Source organism: Danio rerio, chromosome 7, assembly GCF_049306965.1.
Source record: "Danio rerio strain Tuebingen ecotype United States chromosome 7, GRCz12tu, whole genome shotgun sequence".
NCBI classification, from domain to species: domain Eukaryota; kingdom Metazoa; phylum Chordata; class Actinopteri; order Cypriniformes; family Danionidae; genus Danio; species Danio rerio.
Window position 1 is genome coordinate 10,166,064 of NC_133182.1, and position 18,937 is coordinate 10,185,000.

At 37.4% G+C, this 18,937-nt stretch overlaps 1 protein-coding gene across 5 annotated transcripts in view; it reads left to right on the plus strand.

Annotated features, from left to right (window-relative positions):
* adamts17 (ADAM metallopeptidase with thrombospondin type 1 motif, 17) overlaps positions 1-18,937 on the plus strand; it is a 334,091-nt gene that overhangs the window by 302,372 nt on the left and 12,782 nt on the right. For 4 of the 5 annotated variants that reach the window (XM_073908056.1, XM_073908057.1, XM_073908058.1 and 1 more), the window contains 2 exons: positions 8,081-8,258; positions 13,071-13,795. In XM_073908056.1, coding sequence (XP_073764157.1) covers positions 8,081-8,258; positions 13,071-13,222 — 330 coding nt within the window. In that variant the 3' untranslated portion in view covers positions 13,223-13,795. Of the gene's footprint in view, positions 1-8,080; positions 8,259-13,070; positions 13,796-18,937 lie in introns of those variants that run through there. The other variant, XR_012383118.1, reaches the window with a different exon arrangement.

The window sequence follows — 18,937 nt, forward strand, 5'->3', positions numbered from 1 at the left end:
TTTTAAGTGTTTAAAATAGTTTTATTTAGGGTGGCGTGGTGGTGCAATGGGTTGCGCTGTCACCTGACAGCAAGAAGGTCGCTGGTTCGAGCCTCGGTTGGGTTTTTTGTCATTTTTGTATTTTTTGAGTTTGCGAGTTTGTATTTTCTTATTTTTTTAAATTTTCTGTTTTGTTTTTTAATTACTTTTAAAATTGTTTTATTTATTTATTTTTGTTTGTTTTCAGTGTTGTTTGTAGCCACTTTGAAAAATGTTTTATTTATTAGCTTTTTTAGTTTAGTGTTTGTTGAGAGTTTATCTGTCTGGCTGGCTGGCTGGCTGGCTGGCTGGCTTTTTAGCACTTGAACTTCCATTATTTGTCAAGGTAAGCGTTCATAGATTATTTTACATTAACTTAATCATTTTTAATAGTAGCTTCAGATGAATTTCAATATTTAGGTTAGTTTTTTCTGACAAGCCTGAAATGACAAAAATAGGCTTTAAGAAATTACCCATGATTTAATTATTCATTTTTTTATCAGATAAAAAGATTGTAATACCTAATATATATATGCACATCTTGATGTTTATCCACCATTTTTTTAAACGCAATACTCCAAAATACCCATACAATAGGTGTTTGTATTTAGTAAATGATTCCTCATGGATTAACCCCTGTGTTCTAAGTGCAAAGTCTAAAGTGCAGGGCGTAAAAGCATTAAGGGTGTGTCTGAATCCACTTTTGCTTTTTTAAAGATGGAAAAACACGCCCTGCGCCTCAGTGCATCGTCTAACAGGGTTGTTTATTCTCTTAATGAGTTATGGGTGTGTTTTTTAGTATAACCTGCAGTAAACCAATCAGAGTCAGTTGCATCACGCCATGGCACAATTGCTATTTACATGGCGGAGTTTATAAGTGGAAAAACTGAACGCTTCATTAGCGAAAAAACAGTTAAACAGACCATATGCAACGCAAGAATGAGCCTCGTCCATTCGGCCTCTTTACTTTATCTTTAATTTTACACTTTTACTTTCGTGGAGTAAGGAAATGGTGGGAACTCACTCGACTGAAGACATCCATTAGCCTACATATCTACAAAGATTTGTTTCAAAACTATTTCTAAATTCAGTTTTAATTTCCAGCAAACGAATAAATAACAATGAAGAAATTAACCTGACAGGTGGACAAATCTTAACTTGTTTTCAATAAAATATGCATATAATACTACTACTACTACTAATAATAATAATAAAATTATACAAATGCAAATTGTCATGAATAAACTGAAAAATGCCCTCCGACATGAAGGCATGGAGGTAGTGGTAATTTTTGTAGACAATAATAGTTTTTGTAAAATTTTGATCCTTTAATTTGTTTTCATATGTAAAAGTATGTGTGTATTGTTTTACACTTTTAGTTGGTCAGTGGCACAGTCTATTTTCAGCGGTAATTGAACTCGGGTCGCCGTGAGCACTGGAGTGCATATGTCAACGCACTAACCACTACACCACTGGTGCCAACAACAGGGCCCTTTGTTAGTATATATGTGCGTTTTGATCACTTGCTGCTTTTTTCTTAAATGTATTTTCAACATTTGCACCTTCATCCTCTTCATCTGTATTCCTGTACACACCCATGACAGAAATATGTGTTAATAATACTCCATGCTTTTTTTTTTTTGAGAAACTGAAGGTCAGTCAGCAGAACTTGAGTTGTTTCCAGAAAGCAATATTTCTTCGATATTGAATTGACATGTGTCACAGGTTTGTGTTTATTGACTGCTCCACATCTTCATTAGTTGTCTTGTAATGAGGCTCAATCAATCACAGTACATTTATAATTGCCTACTGAACACTGTGTAATGAGGATGCAGATCATCAATAATGTTGCAGGCCTGTAGAACTATCTCAGGGTTCAACGCTTAGGATTTTTTCTACTAGCCCGATCGGGCAAGTGGTTTAGATTTTTACTCGCCCTGCCAAAATTTTCACTGGCCCCACCAAAAAAAAGGAAAGTTAATAGCTATTTTTTAACCACATATTTTAAATAATGTGTCAAAAAATAAAGTCTGTAAATCTAGAATTTCAATACTTAAAAAACAATTGTAAATATAAGTGTTATGCAAACAAAAAGAGCAGTATGGAAAATGTGGAGGCATTTTATTGCAGTTTGAAATTATTTAACAAAAGGTGGCTGATTTGTCAAACTGACGGCAAACTATGCATAACATCACTTCATTTTTATTTTGTCGTGTTGTTTCCAAGTAAATGTCTACTTCCAACACGTTAGAGACAGACATTTTTGTTTAGCCTTTTAATTTGATGTTGCCGCAATGTTGCTGTTTCTACGCTGTACTGGTTGTTACCAGGTTACAAAAAAAATAGCATGGTCAAATCAATCAGATAAGACGAATCGGAAGGCAATATGTTGTTTACGACATTACAGAGAAGGTAGCATTTAAAGATTTGAAAGCACAAACTTAAAATGCACGCAATTGACAAATAGTCACAGACAAATTAAATGTTAGTGACAAGGCAGCACTGTCCCAATCGGGCCAGTAATGATCCGGTCTACTGTCCCAAGTGTCTCTCACGCTGGCCCTGGGCCACCGGGCAGTCCTTATTGTTGAGCCCTGTTTCCCTTTCAATACTGTACAGCATGTGCTTTGCTTGATTATGAACTCCTCGTGAGCCAAAACTGTGAAGCAGACGTAAAGTAGGCCAGACTGATGAATCCTTATTGTTTCTGGTTTCAAAAGAGGAAAATGTCTTTCAGCATGGAGACAAGCAGCAAACAATACGAAGACTACAGACACTCAGACAGCCTGCTCGATATAAAGTTAAAGCCAGAACTTTCAGTCCTTTATTCTTTTTCAAATATTTATCTAGTGATAATTAATGGATTAAAGGGCACATATTTTACCCCTTTTAAAGATAGAATCTAAGTTTTTTCTGTCTTCAGAATGTGTCATTAAATGTGTCTTTCGGCTCAAAATACCCATCAGATTATTTATTATACCTTTCAAAATATGGGAAATATGATCTGTTAGGACATTGTAGCTGTTTTTGTTGCCGGTGCATTTAATGCAAATGTGGTGGCTCTCCCCGCTCTTGGTCTCCATTAATGCAGCAGATCTAGCTGTGCAATAGAGCTGCACGATTCTGGTTAAAATGAGAATCGCAATTTTTTTTAAATTATTTTTTATTTATTTATTTTATTATTTTTTTATTTTTTTATTTATTTTATTTTTTTATTTTTGCTTAAGATCAGGATTCTCTCACGATTCTGTAGATGTAAAATAAAGCTTAGTATGAGTCGGCAATTATTATTGTTTTTTCTCAAAAATATGGTAAAACAACAATAATAATATTATATTAATTATTATATATAATAATTCTGATGTTGAATTATATTTGAGACATATGCTTGCAATCATTGACAACATTATTAGACCATTTAATTCACTGGTAAAATCATCATTATATAGGCTAGAGTAGTTATACTGACACTGTAAACATGTATTTTCATGCACAACTGTGTGTTCGCTATGAAAGGAAAAACATATCAAATGCTTGTCGCAGTCATAACTCTAAAATGCGATATGATTATTTAAATGATGTGCACGCTTTCTGTTTCATTTTCACTGCTAAGTGCTTTCCATACTTCTCACGCGGCTCTCAAACGATCACTCTGTGCCACAAACTCAATGTTATTTACAACTTTATTAACTTTTACTCACAACATATGCAGGTTCTGTTAACTAAAAGAGACGCGTGTGCGTCTAGTAGAGCGCGCGCCCGCCCGCCCGCCCTACAGCTCACGGTCAGCAGCTCACATCACATGTGATTTCCCGGCTGCGAGTACAGCATTATATGAAGACAAAAATGACATTTTTAGGTGAATTATACCTTTTAAATACAGTATGTGACTCTTTCAACATCATTTGGAGGTGTCCATGTCGCAGAGCAATGTACGTGAAACAATGAAAAGACTCGTGCAGCCGCCTTTTCTTCTCTCCTGAACTTGAAAATATGATTGACAGAATCGTAGAAATGCTGGATTAAGATCGTCTAGGGGGTTTACGATTAATTGTGCAGCTCTACTGTGCAATATTATGTGTCACCGACTGACTTAAGAGTAGCTAGCTCTCTGCAACTCTCACATGGTCGCCCACTAAAGCTAAGCAGGGCTGCGCCCGGTCATTACCTGGATGGGAGATCACATGGGAAAGCTAGTTTTCTGCTGGAAGTGGTGTTGTGTGGCCAACAGGGGGCGTCCAACCTGCGGTCTGTGTGGGTCCTAATGCCCTAGTATAGCGACGGGGACTCTATACTGCTCAGTGAGCACCGTCTTTTTTTGATGAGACGTTAAATCGAGGTCCTGACTCTCTGTGGTCGTTAAAATCCTAGGCTGTCCTTTGAAAACGAGTAAGGGCTTCACCCCGGCATCCTGGCCAAATTTGCCCACTGGCCTCTGTCCATCATGCCATCCTAACCCTTCCCATATCATTATTGGTATCTGTCTCCTCTCTACCAATCAGCTGGTGTGTGGTGTGTGGTCTGGCGCAAAATAGCTGCCGTCGCATCATCCAGGTGGATGATGCACACTGGTGGTGGATGAGGAGATCCCTCTGTGTAAAGAGCTTTGAGAAAAGCGCTATATAAATGTAAGAAATTAATATTATTCATTCATTCATTTTCTTTTCGGCTTAGTCCCTTTATTAATCTGGGGTCACCACAGCGAAATGAACTGCCAACTTATCCAGCACGTTTTTACGCAGCGGATACCCTTTCAGCTGCAACCCATCTCTGGGAAACATCCACACACAATCATTCACACGCACACTCATACGCTACGGACAATTTAGTCTACCCAATTTACCTGTACCACATGTCTTTGGACTGTGGGGGAAACTGAAGCACCTGGAGGAAACTCACGCGACCGCAGGGAGAACATGCAAACTCCACACAGAAACGCCAACTGAGCTGAGGCTCGAACCAGCAATCCAGTGACCTTCTTTCTGTGAGGCGACAGGACTACCTACTGTGCCACTGCGTCACCATTATTATTATTATTATTATTATTATTATTCATTATTACAAGCTTGCATGATGAAACAATATCCTTATATTTACATTGTTTACAGACACGCATGACCATTTATATTCCTGTCGTGCACTGCATGTTAAAAGCTGTGTGAAGATACACACTTTTCACACATACTCTACAGTCAGTTTCAGAGAATTGGATCAATCTGAACAACTCTGAGGTGGGACTAGTGTTGCATGCTTCTGTTTACTTGTAGCAGAACTACTGGTGAGCACTGTTGTTGCGTTTTCGAACAGAAAAATTTGTTCTTAGTAAATATGTTCTGTATTCATCATGAGGGCACGTGAACTGGATTGTGACCATCGTACTATGACAGTTTGGGACGAATATATGTACCGTTACAGCTCTAGTGCTTCACTGTATGCTGCACTATATGCATCATTATGAGGCAGCTGTGGGACACATTTTAAAGAGCATCAGGCTGGATGCCATTTGTGGGCCGCCTGTTGAGAACCTTAAGCATAGATAAACAGCACAGTGACAAACAAGAATGAAGCAGATCTCCCTCACTACAGTAAGAACTTTCCTAATGATTATTTAATGTATTTGTTGTGGAGATATTTCAAGCCTTTCTGCAAAGAGGAGTTATAAAGTTTACACACACAGATGCACGTGGCACGGCAAATGTGACAGGATACACGTTAACCCCTGCTGTGTGGTTATCCGTTATGTTAGTGTACAAAATAAACAGGTTAACGTCCACAAACTGAGATTAAAGTATCTTCTTTTATAATTTTACTGACATGCGGCTGTGATGATGAATTACATAGTGATTTTTACATTCTAGTTCTCACTAGCAACATGAGAACTCATGATAAAACATGCTAGCAATATGTCAATTCATGTTAAAAACATACTATTAGCATGCTAGTTCACTCAAGCAACATGGCAATTTATGTTAGAACTATGCTAATGCCATGCAAATGTGTATTCCTGCTACCAACATGTTGATTACAAAACTAATCAAATCACTAGCAACATGGTAGCTCACGATAAAAACATGCTAGCAAGATGCTACTTCATGTTAAAAACATGCTAGTGACATGCTAATTTATTCGAGCACCATGGCAATTTATGTTAGAATTATGCTAATGCCATGCAAATGTGTATTCCTGCTACCAACATGTTGATTACAAAACTAATCAAATCACTAACAACATGGTAGCTCACGATAAAAACATGCTAGCAAGATGCTGCTTAATGTCAAAAACATGCTAGTGACATGCTTATTCTCTCAGGCAACATGTTAATTTATGTTGTGTATCCTTGCTACCAGCAAGCCAATTATTATAAAACTAAGAGAATGCTAATTCTCACTAGCACCTTGGTAACTTGTAATGAAAACATGCTACCAAGATGTAAATTAATGTTAAAACATGCAAGTGGCATGCTAATTCTCTCAAGCAACATGTTAATTTGTTAGAACTATGCTAATGACATGCAAATCTGTATCCCTGCTACCAAAATGTTAATTGTTATAAAACGAATAGAATGTTAATTCTCACTAGCAACATGGGAATGCATGATAAAAACATGCTAGCAAGATGCTACTTAATGTTAAAACATGCTAGTGGCATGCTAATTCATTCGGGCACCATGTCAATTTATGTTAGAACCATGCTAATGACATGCAAATGTGTATTCCTGCTACCAACATGTTGATTACAAAATCATGAACGAAAAATGCTAATTCTCACTAGCAACATGGGAATTTATAATAAAATTTTAGAAAGATGCTGCTTAATGTTAAAACATGCTATTAACATGCTAATTAGCTCGAATAACATGTCAATTTATGTTAAAACTATGCTAATGACATGCAAATGTGTATTCCTGCTACCAACATGTTGATTACAAAACTAATTGAATGCTTATTCTCACTAGCAACATGGGAATTAATGAAAAAACATGCTAGAACAATGCTGCTTAATGTTAAAACATGCTAGTAACATGCTAATTAACTAGAACAACATGTCAATTTATGTTAGAACCATACTAATTATAAAACTAAGAGTATGTTAATTCTCACTAGCAACATGGTCTCATGACAAAAACATGCGAGCAAAGGTGCTACTTAATGTTAAAATGTGCTAATGGAATGCTAATTCACTTGAGAAACATGTCAACTTATGTTAGAACCATGCTAATGACATGCAAATGTGCATTCCTGCTACCAACGTGCCAATTATTATAAATCTAAGAGAATGGTAATTCTCACTAGCATCTTGGTAACTAATGATGAAAACATGCTACCAAGATGTAAATTAATGTTAAAAACATGCTAGTCGCATGCTAATTCTCTCAAGCAACATGTTAGTTTGTCAGAACTATGCAAATGGGATTGCATGATAAAAACTTGCTAGCAAGATGCTACTTAATTTTAAAACATGCTAGTTACATGCTAATTCATTCCAGCAACATGTCAATGCTAATTAGCTCGAACAACATGTCAATTTATGTTAGAACCCTGCTAATTATAAAACTAAGTATGTAAATTCTCACTAGCAACATGGGAACTAAAAAAAACATGCTAGCAAGTAGCTGCTTATATTTAAAAACATGCTAGTGACGCGTTAATTAACTCGAGCAACCTGTCAATTTATGCTAGAACCATGCTAATGACAAGCAAATGTGTATTCCTCTGCCAACATATTGAGTATTATAAGACTAATCGAATCACTAGCAACATGATAACTCATGAAGAAAACATGCTAGCAAGATGCTACTTAATGTACAACTTTGGGTTTTATTTTTAGAATGTCTGTGCAGACTGCTGCCACCTGCAGGTTTGGAAAGTTTTATCCTCTCGCGCAGATGGAGATTGCAGTATGTAGTTCATGTCTTCAAGTTGACATTTTTGACCCAGCCAATGCAAGACACTAATAAATATGCAGCTTTCATCACCGTTAGTTTTTTTTTTACGTCAGCTTGCTGTGTCCTGGCCTTTAAGTAAAATGAGTGTGTTGTAATTCTTTGATTGGTTGATTTCAGTGCTCGTCATCATGTGGGCGGGGCTTGCAGTCCAGAGTGGTCCAATGCATGCACAGAGTGAGTGGTCGCCACGGCAGCGACTGTCCAGCAGTGCTGAAGCCGGCGACGTACAGACAGTGTCATCAGAGCACCTGTAACGCCAGAGGGAACATCAACACAATCACCTCTCCAAGACTGGGTAAGACTCAGCCAATGGCAACATATTCAGTAAATACGTTTTTGCCTGAAAAACTATGCTAGTTCATGCTAATGATAATCTACCAGACATGTTAGTGACAACATGCTAATTCCAAAACTATTTTTGTAAAGATTTCTAAAAACAATGTAGATTCAAATTCATGCTAAAAACATGCTAGCAATGGTTAATACCTGATAATTACACGTTAATGTTAAAAACAAGCTTCAAATTGCTACTTTACTTTGTTACAAACATGTTATTGACATACTATTTTATCTTAGCGACATGTAATTCATGCTAAAATATGCTAGCAACATGTTAAGTATTGTAAAACATACAAACGGAATGCTAATTCACACTAGCACCATGGTAGTTAATGATTAAAAAACATCTTAGCAAATGTTTATTCCTGTTAACAACTAATATTAATGTTTGTATTTAAAAAAACAAAATGCTACTTTGTTACAGACATGCTACCAACATTCTAATTGAGGCTAGTAACAGATTAATGCATGCAAAAATATGCTAGTACCATGCTAATTTATGACAAACATGTTACAGACATTCTCATTCTTGTTAGCAATGTGCAAATGTATAAAAACCACATGCTAGCAATTATAATCCGTGCTGACAACATGTTAATAAAGGGCTAACTTGCAGTAGCAGCATGCTACTTAATGTTAAAATCATGCTAGTGACATTCTAATTTAAGATTAGTGGCTTTCTAATTTTTGCTATGCTTATATGCAAATTTATGATAACCACCTGCTAATTCAATGTCAGTTTATACTAGACCCTGCTAAAAAATCAAGCTTAAACCAGCCTAGGCTGGTTGGCTGGTTTTAGCTGGTTGACCAGGCTGGTTTTAGAGGGGTTTTGGCCACTTCCAGGCTGGTTTCCAGCCATTTCCAGCCTGGTCTTAGCTGGTCAGGCTGGAAAATGACCAGCTAAAACCAGCTTGACCAGCCTGGTTTAAGCTGGACATAGCTGGTTTTGGCTGGGCTCCCAGCCTGCTAGGCTGGTCAAGCTGGTTTTAGCTGGTCATCTCCCAGCCTAACCAGCTAAGACCAGGCTGGAAATGGCTGGAAACCAGCCTGGAAGTGGCCAAAACCCCTCTAAAACCAGCCTGGTTGACCAGCTAAAACCAGCCAACCAGCCTAGGCTGGTTTAAGCTGGATTTTTCAGCAGGGGAACCATGCTAATGACATGATAATTAAGATAATCACATCTCACCAATGTGCAAATTGCAATGTGCAATGTGCAAATGCATGCTAATGCACATTAGCAATATGGTATTTCCTGATACAATCATGCTACCAAGATGCTACCTAATGTTAGAAACATCCTAATGACATGACCTGTAAATTCACACAAGCAACATTTCAATTTATGGTAGAACTATGCTAATTACATGCTAATTTATGCTACCAACATGCTAATTTATGATAATCATTAACTGCATAGGAATTCATGATACAAACATGCTAGCAAGATGCTACTTAATGTTAGAAACATGCTAATGACATGTTAATTTATGGGAACAACATGTCAATTTAAGTTAAAATATAACAATGACATGTCAATTTATGTTGTAACCATGCTAATAGCATGCTAATTAATGATAATCACATGCTAGCAATGTGTTTAATCAGGCAAGATGCATGCTACGAATGTGTTATTGTAAAACATGCAAACAGCATGCTAATTCTCATTAGCAACATGGTAATGCATGATAAAAGCTTACAAGCTATTTTTTTATTCTTATTAACAACTGATGTCTATGCTCAAAGGTTAAAAACAAGCTTTAAGGCGCTACTGACATACTAACTGATGTTAACAACATTTTAATCTGGCTAAAAACATGTTAAAAACAGGTCAATTTATGAAAGAATTATGCTAGTGACATTTTAATTTTTGTTTGCAATAAGCAAATTTATAACCACATGCTAACAGCCGGAATAAATTAATTATTCTAAAACATGCACAAAGAATGCTAATTCTCAGTAGCAACATGGTAACTAATTATGAAAACATGCTAACAAGATACTACTTATTGTTAAAAACATACTAGTGGAACGCCAATTCACACATGCAACATGCCAATTTATGTAGAACCATGCTAATGACATTCTAATTTATGCTATTTACATGCTAATTTATGATACAAGTATGCTAGTGACATTATAATTATTGTTAGCTATATGCAATATCACAATAACTATATGCTAATGATGTGTTAATTCTTGCAAGATAGATGCTACGAACATGTTTGTTCTTATTAACAACATGGTAATTCATGATACAAACATTCTAAAACGATGCTACTTAATATCAGAAACATGCTAATTCATTCTAGCAACCTTTTAATTCAGGTTAAAATTTAACAGAAACATGATAATTTATGTTAACACCATGCTAATGTTATGCTAATTCATGATAACCACATGTTAACAATGTGTTAGTTCCTGCAAATTACATGCTACTAATGTGTTGATTGTAAAACATTCAAACAGCATGCTATTTCTCATTAGCAGCATGGTAATTCATGACAAACTTGCTAGCAAATGTTTGTTATGAACAACTGATATCAATGCTTATAGGTTAAAAACAAGCTTTAAGACCCTGCTCTGTTACAAACATGCTACTGACATACTAACTGATGTTAACAACATGTTAATTCATGTTAAAAATATGTTAAAAACTTGTCAATTATGATAGAACTATGATAGTGACATTCTAAATTTTACTAATAATAAGCTAATGTATAACCACATGCTAGCAAGAAGTTTATTCCTGCTGCCATTGTTAATTATTATTTGAAAATATGGACACAAAATGCTAATTCTCAGTAACAACATGGTAACTAATTATAAAATATGCTAACAAGATGCTGCCTTATGTTGAAAACAGACTAGTTAAAAGTCAATTCACACAAGCAACATGTCAATTTATGTAGAGCCATGCTAATAACAAGCTAAATACAATTAGCATGTTAATTTATGATATAATTATCCTACATTATATCTTGACATTATAATTTTGCTAGCAATATGCAAAATCATGATACTACTTTGTTAGAAACATGCTAACAGCATGCTAATTCATTCTAGCAACATGTCAATTCATGTTAAAACAGTGCCATGCTAGATTATGCTAAAACCATGTTAATGATATGCTAATTCATGATAACCACATGCTAACAATGTGCTAATTACTGCTATGTAGCTGCTACAAGCATGTTTATTGTTTATTCTTATTAGCAACATGAGAATTAATGATACAAATATGTCGACAAGATACCACTTAAAGTTAAACATGTTAACAACATGGTAATCCATGCTAGCGACATGTCAATTTTAAGTTAAAATATAACAGTAACATGCTAATTATGCTAGAACCATGCTACCCAGATAGCAAGCCAACATTGAATCAATGTTGATTATTGGTTATAAGCGTCAGTATCAGTCGTCAATCAAATTTTGACATTGAATCATTGTTCTTTATTCCGTCAGAAGGTTAATACATCGAGAATATACCATTGATTCAATGTCGAAATGAAGTTTACTCTTCAACTTATAGGCCACCCGACACATTTGGTCGAAATCATAACATTGGTTCGATGCTGAAACTTGATTGGAGGACTCGAAACGGTTCTTCTGCGCGAGTCAGCGTGACGCATGTGTGCGTGCGCGTGCTCATAATTTTGAATCAAGTAACGAACATAAGTCAAAGGACGGAACGGTTCCCTGCTGAAAAATCCAGCTTAAACCAGCCTAGGCTGGTTGGCTGATTTTAGCTGGTCGATCAGGCTGGTTTTAGAGGGGGTTTGGCCACTTCCAGGCTGGTTTCCAGCCATTTTCAGCCTGGTTTTAGCTGGTCAGGCTGGAAGATGACCAGCTTGACAAGCCTAGCCAAGCTGGGAGTCCAGCCAAAACCAGCTATATCTAGCTTAAACCAGGCTGGTCAAGCTGGTTTTAGCTGGATTTGGCTGGTCATTTTCCAGCCTGACCAGCTAAGACCAGGCTGGAAATGGCTGGAAACCAGCCTGGAAATGGCCAAAACCCCTCTAAAACCAGCCTGATCAACCAGCTAAAACCAGCCAACCAGCCTAGGCTGGTTTAAGCTGGATTTTTCAGCAGGGTTATCTAAAGTAATGACATGCTAATTCATGATAACCACATGCTAATAATGTGTTAACTCCTACAATGTAGCTGCTACGAACATGTTTAATCTTATTAGCAACATGAGAGTTCATGATACAAATATGCTAACAAGATACGTTAGACACATGCTAACAAACTTGCTAATTTGTGCTAGCAACATGTCAATTCAAGTTAAAATATAACCTTAACATGCCTATTCATGCTAGAACCATGAACCAACTAATGACATGCTAATTCATGATAACCACATGCTAACAATGTGTTCCTGCAATGTAGCTGCTGCGAACATTAGCTGCTGCATACATGTTTATTGTTAAGTCTTATTAGCAACATGGGAGTTCATGATACAAACATGCTAACAACATACTAATTCATGCTAGCGACATGCCAATTCAAGTTCAAATATAACGGTAAGATGTCAATTTATACTCGAACCATGTTAGTGACATGTTGAAACCTCTTAAGTCTTCTAGCTTTGTCAAAAAGAAAACCACAGCAAAAAGAAGCACTGCAGAGAGCAGACAGTTGCTAAAAGGGCATCTTCTAATCTCGATGAAGGTGTCTGGAGTGACATATGCATGTGTTCAGGGATCATGTCATAATTGAATGAGTGAAACGCTGTGTCCTGTCCTTCTGTCATTCCTGGCAGCTGCATTGACGTATAAGTGCGTGGGCGATCAGTGGGCGGTTTACTGCAAGGTGATCCGGGAGAAGAACCTGTGCCAGGACATGCGCTGGTACCAACGCTGCTGCCAGACCTGCAGAGACTTTTACACCAACAAAATGCCCCCCAAGAGTTAATGAGCCCGGCACAGCCACACATAGAGCTTTATTTTTGCCTTTCTCATTTGTACTGTTGAGAATAATGTTTTATATTCTTTTAAAAAGTTATAATGTGTAAATGAAAGCAGCGGACAGACATTTCCAAGCAGAACGTTTCTAACTATGCAGATTTTGAAGGCACTGAGGTTTGTCTCCACCTAAGTATGTGTTGGCCGTGTGTTTGCGTACTTGAGTAACGTTTAGTTCTTGTTTTTGGACTTGAAGGTTTCTTGTTTTGCTGTAATCCACTCTTTGCCCCTGGAAATGAGTTTTTTAGTATCATGTTGCACTGTGGGTAAAGCTAATTTCACCAGATATCCAGCTGAGGTTGCTTTTTTAAGGCCACTGGTTGGCCATTAACTGATGGACTTTAACAATCTTTTGTCTTGCTTTTACTTTAATTATTTTACTATTTTAGTAACTTCTGTTGTCATGTTCGCTCTTGCACCCAAAACCTAGTGAGCTTTCTTGGTCCTTTATTCCCTATTAGTTTTGGAATTTCTTTATAAGCCATAAATATTTGAATAAATTGGCAAATAAACTTTTAACAAATCATAGGAGTCAAATTTTGCCAATAAGTTAAGAATCAAATGGATTATACACAGTGTATATATATATATATAATTGTTCTGTTTTTAATCCATCAGCTTGGATGTTCTCTTTTTCCTGAACTTGTTGTAGTGCATTTCATTAATGCATTTGATAAATAAATTTTTTACATTGCACTTCATGCAAGCTCCTTCCCTTTAAAGTGCCCCTATTATGCATTATAATAGGTCATAATTTGGTTTTGGAGTCTCTAACAACAGGCTGATCTGCATGTAAGATCAAAACACTTTCATTGTTTTTTAATATGCATCCCAACGACTCCCATATGATTTGTTCCAAACCCCTCTTTTGTGTGATGGTAATCTGCTGTGATTGGTGACTGGTGACCCAGTCTGTTGTGATTAGTCCAGTAACCCAGTGTGTTGTGATCGGTCCGTTGACCCAGTCTTTTGAGATGGGTCCGATGACCTAGTATGTTGTGATTGGTCTTATGACCCAGTCTTTTAAGATTGGTCTGATGACCCAGTCTTTTAAGATTGGGCCAATGACCCTGTTGTAATTGGTCCACTGACCCAGTTTTTTTTTACGATTGATCTGATGACCCAGTCTCTTGTGATTGGTCTGATGACCTAGTCTGCTGTGATGGGTCTGTTGACCCAGTATTTTGAGATGGGTCCAATGACCCAGCCTGTTGTGATTGATCCGATGACCCAGTTTTTTTGTGATTAGACTGATGACCTGGTCTTTGAGATAGGCCCAATGACTCGGTCTTTTGTGATTGGTCCGATGACCCGGTCTTTCGAGATGGGTCTGATGATCCAGTCTTTTGAGATTGGTCTGATGATCCAGTCTTTTGAGATTGGTCTGATGATCCAGTCTTTTGAGATTGGTCTGATGACCCAGTCTTTTGACATTGGTGCTATAACCCAGCCTTTTGAGATTGGTCCGATGACCTAGCCTTTTGAGATTGGTCCGATGACCCAGCCTTTTGAGATTTGTCCCATGACCTAGCCTTTTGAGATTCGTCCGATGACCTAGCCTTTTGAGATTGGTCCGATGACCCAGCCTTTTGAGATTTGTCCCATGACCCAGCCTTTTGAGATTTGTCCCATGACCCAGCCTTTTGAGATTGGGCCAGTGACCCACTCTTTTGAGATTGGGCCAGTGACCCTGTTGTGATTGGCCCAATGACCCAGTCTGTTGTGATTGGCCCAATGACCCAGTCTGTTGTGATTGGCCCAATGACCCAGTCTGGTGTGATTGGTCCCATGACCCAGTCTGGTGTGATTGGTCCAATGACCCAGTCTTTTCTGATTGGTCCAATGACCCAGTTTGTTGTGCTTGGTCCAATGACCCAGTCTGTTGTTATTGGTGCCATGACCCAGTCTGGTGTGATTGGTCCCATGACCCAATCTGATGTGATTGGTCTAATGACCCAGTCTTTTGTGATTGGCTCAATGACCCAGTTTGTTGTGCTTGGTCCAATGACCCAGTCTGTTGTTATTGGTGCCATGACCCAGTCTGGTGTGATTGGTCCAATGTGCCAGTCTGCTGTGATTGGTCCAATGACCCAGTCTGTTTTGATTGTGTCTAAAAACAGCTGGTTCAAGAATCCAGTCTTTCTAAAGCCTATCTTTCTGAGAGCCAGCTCTACTCTGATTGGTAAGATGGTGGGCACATTCAGTTTTCATTGGTCAAAAACAAATGTTTATTAATTTCAACATATATATTTTATATATTTATATATTATATATTTAGGTTGATTTTACCTTTTGGAGTGGGAAATCATCACTAAACAGACTGTAAACTGGCATCATGCTGATTTTATTTTTCAAACTTGTACAGGAAGAAAGACTGGAATTACAGACGAATCATTTCATGCATTTTCTGCACTTTGGACATTTTTTAGACCTTACTCATTCACCAAAATTAATAAAACAGTGACAAAATATAAGATATAAAAAGCATACATGGGGCACTTTAAGAAGGCTGGAAATATAAACACAATTATGGTGCTTGTTTTCTTTTTTTATTTTGGAGCCTGACAATCTTTTCTCACTGCACAAATGAACATTCTCAGAAAAGCAAACAGGCAATACTGTTTTGGAAGAAAAAAAGATTGTTTTTCGTTTTGTGGTGCACTGTTACTCTACGATGTAGTGAAATCAGGGTACAGAAAGTGTTGTGTATGTGTGTAATCTATTAGTTTGGTGCTGCAGAGACACACTTGATACACTTGCAAATTTCTTTGTGATCAATTCTGTCTTCATTTATAAAAGAATAATGCCTTCATTTATTATGTAATTATTGTAGTTCTCATTTTGTGCAATAGAGGCAGCACATATACAAACATATCCCATGTATACTGAATAATAACGACAACATTTGTAGCATAAAAATGATAATATGTGATCATGGACCACAAAACCAGAAACATAGTCTGACAGTTCAGTATAATTTAGTTATAAAGAAATAAATAATCCATTCATGTAAGGTTTGTTAGGACTGGACAATATTTGAATATTTAAATTTGAAGTAAAAAAACAAAAACAAATACAATTATAAAGAAAATCATCTTTAAAGGTGACTTATTATGCAAAAATCAATATTATAAGGGGTTTAAACAGTTGTGTGGCAACAGTCTGTGAATATAACAAGCTTCTAGCAGTAAATATTTATTTTATGTTTTATAATAACCCTTGATAAAAACAGGCTGCAGAAACACTGACACATTCTCAGTTTGCACGTGTCATTAGATGGGAAAAGCCCCGCACATAAGATACAATCTCTCCCTCATTAGTATCGTGTTAGTCTTGTCATTGAATCTGCCACTATGCTGACACACAGGCATTTGTAGCTCTACCCTCTTTTGAAAGGAGCACAATCTCATTTGAATTTAAAGAGACTGTCACCAAAACGGCACAATTAGGATCAAAGCCTAAAAGAAACAGTTTCAAAGAGTTATAAATCATTATTTGAGTGCTATTTTGAGCTGAAACTTCACATACACAGTCTAGGGACATAATGAGGCTGGTTTTGTGCTCCAGGGTAACATGTCTGGATACAACTTACATGAGTTTACAAGGTACTTCAGATACAAGAGTCAGAATGTGGCCAGAAAATGTGAAACTTTAAGTTGCTATTTCATAAAATAACCCAATGGCTGGAGTTGCACATGTGTGTGGGAGAGAGAGGCTCTGTTTCAAAATCTACTGAGTCGCCTACATAGGGAGAATCATAAATGAAATGAAGCCTAATACGTGAAAAAAATAAACTGTGCAATTATGCAACAATAGCTATGTTTCCATCCAAAAATCAATAGGTCGGGGGGGTTCAATTTCACTATATGAAAGTGTATGTGACAGGTCTGATTTGATGCGTTTACGGGAGTCGCTTTTTGAATGTTCCTTTCATGATCCCGTCTTGTTATTGTACATAGATTGATTAACGTCATTGCGTCACCACACTATCCATGTTTCCTCCAGAGTTTCATATAATTTCAGGTGTTTCATTTTTAATTTTTTGACTTTAACTGCCGTTTCACTTTCATTCAGGAACATTTCATTCATGCCCCCATGACAAACAGGTATTTGTTGCGAGCGTTAAGGACTGGTGGGAGAGTGCTCTTTCAATGGAATTTGATACTGCACGTTAAATTGAAAGAAAAAACCTCCGCATTTCATGACGCAGGTGTCTGTGGTCCTTTAAGGCATGGCCGGTGCATTCCTAGAGGCAACTTAGGCGGCCGCCTAGGGTGGCAGAATAGTGAGGGCGGTGTCCCCCGGTCCTCCCTTTCATGCGCGACACCCTTTCTCTTCCTCCAGGTCCTCACTTTCATCCACGAAACGGTCACTTTTTTACTTTTGGGTTGAGGGCGGCAGTTCAGCTTGCTCCGGCCCTGCTTTAAGGTAATAAAAAAATCACAGTTTACATGGTAGTCTAGACTCCTAATCAGAGTATTGAGTGCCAGATCAGCTTGCTCCGGCCCTGCTTTAAGGTAAACTGTAAAAAATCACAGTTTACATAGTAGTCTAGACTCTTATAGTATTGTCTTAATCACATTAAAATCGGAGCATTGGTGTCCATGTACAAACTCATTGAAAGTGCCAGCTGATGCCGCAAGCTTTCAGAGACAGTGCACTCCTCTGCCTTTAAGTTGAGTCCATGAGCCCTCACATGTGTCATTGAGTTTGACGTGTTCCCCTCACATGCAACTTTTGTAAAGCATCTGCTTCACGTTGCTGTGTCAGAATCCTTGCTTGTTGACCAGCTGACCACTTACCTCCATGTGGACTGCTTTCCCGCAGTTTGTCTAGTGGCTCGGCATGTACGTTGGAGAATTTGAGATGCAGAGAGAAGTTGACCAAGGGCTTTTCTTTTTTTGGATTGCTTTTTCTGGAAAACGCTGTCAGTTGAGTTTAGGGAAGGAGGAGAGTAGGCCAGTCGATCTGTCAGTCAGTCGACAATGGCCTCTGGTGGATTCGCAAAAACAAAAACCGCAAAAAAACCTAACTCCTGGGACAAATTTGGCGCTCTCCAGTATTGTATATAAGGGTACGGTATCAGAATGAGCCTGGCGTTGGGTTTGTCTATTGATGTGTCCCATCGACGATTTTTATTACATGATCTGTTAAAAAAAAATCAGGCAACTTTTTTTAATGCGCATGCTGTAATTTCATCCTGATCTCACAAGGAAACGCAGCTATTTTACATTTTGTCAGTTTAGTAGCTAATTCGTGATGAGTTTAGTCATATGAAAATGTTTTTTTAAACCCAATCTTCATTGGAGGATCAGCAAATCTTACTAAATTGTACGAACGAGATAATACGAATTCATACAAATTAGCCACTAAATCAAAAAGATATGAATTGCCGTGAGATAGTGTTGGTAATTTATTCAAGTAAATGTGTTTCCATCATAGTTTATGCACATTTTTTTTCAGATAAAGTTTATGCTAATCAATTTCAAAAGTTGTTAATGTACATTTTCAAAATGTTTGCACATCTTGGAATTTCTATTAAGCATCTCTAATAATTATTCATTCATTCATTTTCCTACGATTAAGTCTCCTATTTATCAGGGGTTGCCACAGCGGAATGAACCACCAACTATTTCAGCATATGTTTTACCGACGGATACCCTTC